We start from the raw sequence: 9,976 nt of genomic DNA on the forward strand, positions 1-9,976 counted from the left end.
CATTCGTGGGACCAACAAACTGAATAACTCAAACATAAGGCGTATAATACTAACAAATTATATATAATAGACTACTTAACATCACTAACGGAGACGTCTGTTGTAATTTTTGGTGGATATTACACATGACTTACAAATTGTTCTTTGTGAACCCAATCTAGCATATATTTTATAATTTGGGCCATGACAATGGTGTATTTAAATGACATATGTATTCTTTTTGTACCTAGAAAAAGGAATAAATAAAAGCAATAAAGAATAAGTAAAAATTATACCAACCCGAAAAATAACAAAACCAGGAGAAAAACACTAAAAACGTCTAGATGTTTAGTTTAAAAAAACATGGATAATAGTAAGGACATAGACAAAAGAAATCAAAAACTATAAAGAAAAAAAGATGAAAGTGATTTATAAGATGAATATGTAATTTGTAGGTACATAAGTTTCATTAAAAAAACCTCCTAGGTTTTCTTTCAAAATTACATAGACTAATAAAAATAATATATATCAATAATTAAAAAGTTATTTTAAAAAAATAATATAAATAAAAATTCAAGGATAGAAAAAATATGTTGGAAAGAATTCTTTAATAAATAAGACAAATACTATAAGAAAAATGGGGGAAAAAAATCACAATAAACAATGTTTACAAGTGCTAAATTTTTGTTATTTGTGTTTATTACCGTTTTTTGTACGTTTTTTATTATTTTTTATATGAAAAACAAAAAAACAGTACTAAATATCATGATAAATTTGGCAAATTTAACTCGATTTTGATTCTGTGATAAATTTATTGTGTAAAAATATAATTTTTCTTGTGGTGACATTGACACTATAATTTTTTTTTTTAACCAAATAAGAGTTTAACAAAGTAGTCCTTCCTCACAACAATGCTGATTAAGGTGAATAATTTATCCATTTTACCTCTATTTTGTTTGTTTCGTTTTGGGTTTTTGTTTGTTTAGACCCCATGTATCTAATTTTCGCTTGATTTTGTTTAGTGGATCAGAGAGGCCCACTAGCACTTTCTCATAAGTCATGGTCATGGCCGGCAAGGCCAGCTGGTTGCTACAATTACCAAACCACCATCCAACAAGTGTAAGGCCAAGGAGCTAGCATGCCACCCACAAGCAATAGCGCATGCCTTTTCTTTTATGAGGAAAAATAGAAAATATCCTAGTTACCCATGTGGAGTGGATAATTACTAAATTCTCATATAAATCAGATTTATTTTTCTGCTCATTTTATTCCTTTTATTTATTTATATGAGCAGAAATATAAATCAGATTTATTTTCCTGCTCATATAACAATTTCAATATACTTGAATCTTCAGATTCGGATTTGATATTGGATTTTCTTTAAAATAAATACCATATATAATAGATCAAGTGTTAATAAGTCAATAGATTGATGACAACATTTTATTTATATTTTTTATGGTTAGATCGGCTTTCATATTTTATTAAAATATAAGTTAATTTATTATTATTATTATTATTATTATTTTATTTTAAGATAAATGAAGGAAAAATAATAAATAATAATTTAGTATTTTATATATTTCTAAGTTGACTTTTAGTTAGAGACATATAAAAATAAATAAATAAATATTTTATATGTGTATAAAAATAATTTTTAATTTTTGTAAGGTTATGTAAGAAAAAAAAATTCCCCTTAAGTTTCATAGTCAGCTTCTCATATACAATTAGTTTTAACTTTTTAAAAATTTAATAATACATCACAACAATTTTACTTGATTAAATTTTTTTGCTCCCAATATTTAATTTCTTTAATGATTTTATAAAACATGGCGCTTTCATTACATATATGCTTCCTTAAAACCCCTAGGAGGTTACATACACATAGTGAATTATTATTAATATTTAGAAATAACCTAGGAAGCATATACATATCATAATCTTAGCCTTTATTTGTGGTATCTAAAATAATTATAAATTTTGTAGTGCCATCCAAAGGCTTGCGTTTTTCTTTTTTCGGTAATTCAAGTTTGATTTGAAAAAATATTTTCAAAATAATTTACAATTTGAGTAGATATGATTTAAATTTAAATAAATTGAATTAGTTAATTTTTAAATATGAAACAAGATATGTGTTCAGAATTGTTAGTTTTTATAATTTTGTATCTTTAATATTTAATATTTTTAGAAAAATTAATCTTATTTTACCTTGTTTATTCTTATTTTGGTCATTATTATCTCTATATTGTCATTTTAAATCCCAAAAGCTATATGAATTAAACCATTATAAAAATTGATATTTTTTTTCTTTAGCTAAGGCGAAGATTAAAATGTTCAAATTTTTCTAATTCAAAAAAATTGTGAGTTTTTTTGGCTGGCTCAATTTTTTTCATACTTATCAAAAATCAAGTTGATATTTTTATTTCCTTTCTAACTCAAAAAATAATGGTTCAAATCTAACGTTTATCTTGTATGTATTTAAATATAAAATTAACATACCGTCAACATGCAAAACCACGGTGGAAGGCATAACAAAGTTTTTGAAAAAAATTACTTTTAGGTAGTAATGAAATTAGCTAGACACATTTTAAATGGCTATGGTTTAATCTTAAGATGATAGCCAAAGATTTTATTTATATATATCTAATTTTAAATTTATTAATTTAATCAATGTGAAACAATTGTAATTGATAAATTATAATAGAAAAAATATCAACTCAGTGATTGCAAAATGGTTATCTAAATCTATTATTATTACAATAAGCAACATAAATAAATATTAATTTTTATAAATAAATTGTACATAAATATTATTTTTATAGTGTTATATATAAAAATATGCTTTGAAGATTATAATTTATAAATATGAACTTTCATTAGATAGAAATTATAGCCCAATCGTATGACATCAAAGTGTAAGAAGGAGGTTATGGGTTCAAATCTCTCCCCAACAAGATCTGCTCCCTCGCATCTGCTCATATATCTGCTCACCCGGGATTTTATAAGATTCTTATACAGATATATATCGTACATCTGTGCTCCAAGATCTTGTTTAAGATCTTGTTTTATCCAAAAACGATTGTCGTCTATTATTAAAAAAAAAAAATTTCAAATAATTAATTATATTTTATTAAATTAATAAAAAAGATGCCACATTAATGAAGGCGTGCGTGAGTGGGAGGGGTTGAAAACGTTGAATCAGCCTCCATTTAGCAGGGTCACATCAGTAAGTGGGGCCCATCTCCACAATTAAAAAAAAAAAAGGAAGTATGTGATACGGCTAGAGCCTAGAGGTCTCACTCAATTTTTGGGTGAAAAATCTTTGCAAAGAGCTAAACGCCCAAACCCATTGATTCTATGTGATCTTGCTTTATATCCATATCCATTATGATGAAAATGGTTGTGTTATTAAACCTCTCACGATGAAAGTTGTTGTGATTACTAGTCTAATCTGGAAAAGGCATTATAATTTAAGATCTCACAATAATTTATCCCTAGATTGAAGGGAATTTTTCATGCTAAATCACAAGTCTTACTTGTTGTTTGTTGCTTTTGTTATGTTGAATAGATCATAGATTTGTATTTTAAGAAGGGAAGAATTGAAGATCCCGAAGATTTAAAAAAGTGCACAGCTGTTACAATACCATATTTCAGTATATGTAGATTGTAACTTTCTAAATTTTCTTCAACATCTGTAGTACTAAGTAAAAGCAGAGAGTTACTACAGACATGTTTAGGTCGTGTATATTTCAGTTTCATGATATCTCATAGTATGTTATAGTACTTATGTTACAACAAAAGGGCTTGTGTGAGCACCCTCTTAATACTATAGTCTAAAGAATAATATTTTGACAAAAACATATTAACAAAAATCTTATTATTTGGCCGAATGATATGTTACAAAGTAGTTCATATAGGAAAAAAAATTATTTTTTTTTTCAAAAATCTATTATTTAGCACCTCTGTTTTTTTTTCAAATTAGCTTATTTAGTATAAAAATAATATATTTTTAGAAAAATTTGTTTAATTTATTATTTGATCTTGACTTTAATAAACTATGATATAACATATAAAAAATATTTTTAAAAAAATATTAATAAAAATATATTGTTTACTTTTTTGATTGTTTACTTGACCACGCCTAGAAAATTATGATTGTGTTTTTATAGCCTTCATTTTTTTTAATAAATTAGATGGATCAAACTATAATGATATGTTATTCAACCCATCTATAATATATATATATATATATATTATATTTTTAGAGAATTTTTAAAATTTATTTTTAATTCTTTGAGTCAAGCACCCGTTAATCTTTCTCTGACTTTCACCTCCCGTTATTTTTATTAATTAATGATATAGATGTTAAACACGTATCTCAACAAGAAAATAAATAAATAAAAAATAAATAGCCATATGATTAATTGGTCAGACAAATTTATCCATAGTAATCATTACTTAAATGATAAATTTTATTTTATAAATATGTAATAAGTTAAGAACTCCAACTTACTCGAATGGTAGGAGTGCTCCTTGATTATAATTTCATAAATTATTTGAAAGTTAATTATATGGAATAATTGGACTAATAATCACTTCATCTTTCTTAAAACCAAGAAACTGAAATAATTTTTATACAACTTAACACTCCTGGTCCCCTTAAAGATTGCACATATGTGACCATAATTCATCAAAGAGCAAGCAAACAAAAAATCCCCATGGCCTCACCCACCGACCGAACCGCAACTCTCAAGGAGTTCGACGATACCAAAACCGGGGTCAAAGGCCTCGTTGACTCCGGCATCACTTCCCTTCCGGCCATCTTCCACCAACACAACGCCCACCTCTCACTTCCTTCTGCCACCCACCTCTCAGTCCCCATCGTCGATCTCTCCCTCCCACACCCCATCGTGGTCGATCTCATCCACTCCGCATGCCGAGACTGGGGCATCTTCCAGCTCGTCAACCATGGCATCCCTCTCTCCACCATCGACAGCACCATCTCCGCCGTCCGATCCTTCAACGAGCTCCCCCCTGCCGTGCGATCTCAATACTACACGCGTACGCCCGTTGGCGGCCTCAGCTACTACTCGAACTTGGACCTGTTCTTGTCTGCCACGACGTGCTGGAGAGACACGTTGAAGATCGACTTGGCTCCGGTTCCGCCGGAGTTGAACCGGATTCCGGAGGTTTGCAGGGAGGCTCTGTTGACATGGGACGAGGTCGTGAAGGAGGTGGCAAAGGAAGTGATGGTGATGATGTGTGAGGGCCTCGGAGTGGACCCGGGCAAGCTGGAGGAGATGACGTGTCTGGAAGGGAGGACAATGGTGGCACATTACTACCCGCCATGCCCGGAGCCGGATCTGGCGTTAGGGGCTATTGATCACACTGATCCCGGGGCTTTGACGGTTCTGATTCAAGACCAGATTGGGGGACTGCAGGTGAAGAGTGAAAGGGATGAGTGTTGGGTTGACGTGAAGCCCGTTCCTGGAGCTCTCGTTGTCTTCGCTGGTGATTTCCTTCAGGTACGTACGTATGCATGACTGCTTGAGATTATTAGCAAAATAATAGTTTGATTTAAATTAATAATTCAATAGACTATACATCTAATTAATGTTGCATAATTCTGGGTTTTGCACCTGTTTACCTTAAAAATTCACCTAGTCATTTACATGCCTCAATGAAACGAAATAGTATATATATATATATATATATTCTCTTTAAAATTTAATCTGTTTATGTATAGGTTTCTATCTCATATACATGCACTATTAAAATATACTAGGCATTCTCATCGGCTTCGGATCGGAGTTTTAAAAATTTTGTGAGGAGTTTTGAGGCAATATTATATATAAAATAATATAATTAAATAACTCCTAAAATGGAAACTATTGTATGCCTTGGATTTTAAAGATTTTTTGGACATTTATTGCATAAGTAATTATGTGTAATTAATATTTTTTAATTATTAATATTATAATTAATATTAATAAAATTTAAATGTTATAAATAATTTAAAACTGTTCTTTGAAACGCTCTCAGAGTAGATTATATATCTACTTTAATAGTATGTATAGACTATTAAATATTAAATAATCAACAAACGGTGCATAGATACTTATAAAAATTTCTAATAGTTATAAACTTAACATTTTTTTACCTGTTACATCTTATTACTAAAAGGTTGTAATGGTGATTAGTCAATTTTTTTCTATTTATAACGTTAAAAAATTAAGTTTTACTCATCACATGTTACTAAAAATGATTTAGAAGAATAAAGAACACTCAAATTAATAAGAAGACAAGCTTGCATAGCTGGATTCTATGTGCAAAATATTTTTTTAAAGAAGAATTAGCCCTTTATAATGTGTGGCAAGAGTGAGTGCTAAGTTTTACGATACAAATTAAGAATCCCTTTATAATATTAAACACAACAAAGTAAGGTTTAACACAGGAAGAAAGTAGTTAGTGTTGCACAATTTAAGAGAATAAAAGTTTTGTATTGTATTCCTAAGTATTTCATATTACTATTTGGTGCTATTTAAGCTTTATTAAACTTTTATGTTTTGGTAGTTACAACTCCGTTTAGACACAAAGACACGTATTCTAACAGTTATATCTCCTTTAAGATCTTACAATATTTTTAATATTACAATATTTTTAATATTTAAAATATTACAACAATCTCCATCATCATATACCATAAAAGGTTTTTGGTGGCATTTCATAAGCGGTATTTTTAAAAAACGCTACCAAGTTTAGGATTTTCAAGTCAATTTTTGTAAACACGGTTAAAAATAATTTTAGTGGCGTTTTAATAATAAACCGTGCCAAAGTTATTTATAAATTAAAATTTACATTTAAAAATTTCAATTTAGTAACATTTTATTGCAAATGCTGCTAAATTAATAATCAATTCAAAAATATATACCATATACTTGCAATTTTAAAATAAACACCACTAAACTATAAGTAATTTAAATTGATTTATTAATTTATTGGCCTTTGTATATGAAATGTCACTAAAATGAACTTTTTAAATTTAAATTTGGTGCCATGTGTTAAAAATTTAAATTTAAATTTATATTTAAAAATTTCAATTTAGCAGCATTTGGGTAGCAAACGACGCTAAATAAATAAATTAGTTCAAAAGTATTTATGATTTAGCTTTGTTTTAAAAATAAATGCCACTAAATTATAAATATTTTATATTGAATTTCCACTAAAATGATTTTTTTTTTCAATTTAAATATAAATTTGGTGCCACTTGCTAAAAAAATTTAAATTTGGCACCATGTGCTAAAAATTTAAATTTTGCGGCATGTTTAGAAATAAATGCTGCTAGATGCTGGGTTTTTGATTTTCCATAAATACCTCGTCAAAATAAACGTGGAAAAGAAAAGTAAGAGCCAAGGAAGAAGAGAAAAAGGCCTCATCCAATTTACTATCAAGATATCTTGACTTTCATTTGTTGAATTGTAAATTTTTGAATCGGCACAAGATTAATAAGCGCTATTATAATCACTATTCTAGCAACTGGTGAGTATGTATCGAAATAATCGATATTGTGATTTTGTGTAAAGTGCCTACTAACCTTGCCTTAAATATATCTACTGCTCCATCCAATTCCATTTTCTTTTTGAAAATCTACTTACATCTTAAATCTCGTTGGAAGATCAACGAATAGCCATGCTAGAGTCCAATTCATCATTAATGAAGCTTTTCAAAGATCTTTGGATATGTTCCCATATTGAAACTATATGATATTTAACTACTAACTTCTTTTCTAGTTCCTTCTGCTAGATTTATGAAATAGTCATTATCATTTTTTTTTTTTTGCTTTGTCACTTGCTTCTATAGAACCCAACAATTTCATTGTCATCTTATTGATAATTTAATATTATTATGTTTTTATTTTGGACCACCAAGGTATTATTTCCAATCTTCATTAGGAGTACAATTAGAACCCATTTTCATTGAAAATGGCATCCTTAGATTTTATTGATTGAATTCTCTGAAATCATGTCATTAGGTTCCATAATCATAAACCTATATGCTTTGCTATTGGGTCTATATCCCAAAACTATACACTCAAGTTCTTTATTACTAACTTTTCCCATAATAGCTCTATATTCACAAACTTCAAGATAGCTTCACTTTGTTTTTTTTTCCAAAGTTCATATGGGGTAATTTTGCTCCTTGTGTTGGGAAAATTCTTAAAGATATGGCAAATCTTAAATATTATCATACCTCAATAACCATAACTTAAAATAGCATTTGTTAATGTTGACTTCACTAATTCAATCAAAACCCGGTTTTTCCTTCAGCTACACCATTATTTTGTGGTGTATGCACTACCAATGTCTCACGAATAATTACGGTAGATTCAAAATTCTTAGGATCCTAGAACCTTCCACCCTAATCCAATCTTAATGTCACACCCACCCCTTCTACCGAGGTAAATGTGGCACCCATCAGTTAAAATTCCCTTTTAACTGGAAACTGACAACCTGTTTTAAACAAAATCAGACCTACAAATCACAATTTACAATTTTCACCAAGTACATGTTCAAATACATAAATACAATAAATATAATCACTCTAATTTATGCGTACTAACCGCTACTGAGATCACAACACCAATGACAAGAAATAAAGAAATGGGGGACCCACTGCGAGTCCCGGACTCAACCCACCGACTAGCTCTATACTCGATCGAGCAATCTAGGGTCCCTGCTCCTGCAGTCTGACAAAGACATTCAGGTTGGTCGGTAGTGGCTTAATAATTTCAAATACTTAAATACAGTATATATAAAGTATATAAATACCAACTGCTTAAATAATTTTTCCAACTTTTTCCAAAAATAATAGAATTCTAGCAAAAATACATTTTTTTAAAGAACTTTTTGAAACATAAATTCATCATAAATCAATGTCAAAATAACTGATAATATAAAATCATTCTCAAATCCATAGCCTGAAAACTCTCCCCGACTTAGCCGCCGTCGCGACTAGGGTTTGGGAGCCGCCAAGTCTTCGCACCCTCGAGCGTTGGCCCATCGGTCCCGTGTGGTGACTCCGGGATCCCGATGTATCATCCAATCGTGGGCTCTACGCTCCCACCGATCCGGACAAATCAACACCCGAGTCCACCACGCCACCTCTAAAGGGTCGGCCCGTGGGAACCCACTATCTGCGATGAGTCGGGCCTTAGCCCGCCGTCACCATCCAAACCAACATGTAGATGCGAGACAATACAAACTCGTATAAATCATATCACATGGTCCTTATCCGGGGACATTCACAGTACGATACATGCATAATACCAGTAAAGTCCAAATACAAAATACCATTCCTATGCCAGGAATGAAAACCGGTCCCACAAATATTGTCGGTAAAACATTTTAATACACGCACATGATTTCACAAATCATTCCAAATCAAAAGCATATATAACCATCCAAAAAAATAAATTCATGAACCGAATAATTAAATCACATATACATGTATTTCCACTATTCACAAATCACGTATAATTATACAAAAACCGATGTATCAATACGATTGTCATAAACATCAACGGCAAAGTAAATATACGTATATTTCAATATTATATGCAAATTAAACATTATAAAAATGAAATAATTAAACAATTATTTCCAAAATACTAACCATTAAACAATTATTTCAAAATAATAATAATTAATCAATTATTTAAAAATAATAGCCACTACCAACTCACTCGGTGTCCTTGGGTTCCTTGCTAGACACTGGAACTCCCTCCCAAGATCGAACAACACCCTATGGAATAATATAATAAAAAAATAAATAATATATTTAAACTCAAAAGAAAATACAAAAAAATAATAATCAACTCTCTATTGAGCCCACTCACTCCAATCGGTTAAAAACACGACCTTGCATAATCCAACTGGCCTTCAATTGTATTTAAACCAGCTCAATTTAGGGTAAACACTGCTGAATCAATCTCAACCAA

At 30.0% G+C, this 9,976-nt stretch overlaps 1 protein-coding gene across 1 annotated transcript; it reads left to right on the forward strand.

The window, feature by feature from the left end:
- The first annotated feature begins 4,611 nt into the window (after nucleotides 1–4,611).
- LOC120281720 (1-aminocyclopropane-1-carboxylate oxidase homolog 1-like) lies at nucleotides 4,612–5,897 on the forward strand. The gene has a single exon (XM_039288419.1). The coding sequence runs from the start codon at nucleotides 4,698–4,700 to the stop codon at nucleotides 5,520–5,522; it is 825 nt and encodes a 274-aa protein (XP_039144353.1). The 5' UTR covers nucleotides 4,612–4,697; the 3' UTR covers nucleotides 5,523–5,897.
- Nucleotides 5,898–9,976: the final 4,079 nt, after the last annotated feature.

Source organism: Dioscorea cayenensis, chromosome 18 (genome assembly GCF_009730915.1).
Source record: "Dioscorea cayenensis subsp. rotundata cultivar TDr96_F1 chromosome 18, TDr96_F1_v2_PseudoChromosome.rev07_lg8_w22 25.fasta, whole genome shotgun sequence".
NCBI lineage: Eukaryota > Viridiplantae > Streptophyta > Magnoliopsida > Dioscoreales > Dioscoreaceae > Dioscorea > Dioscorea cayenensis.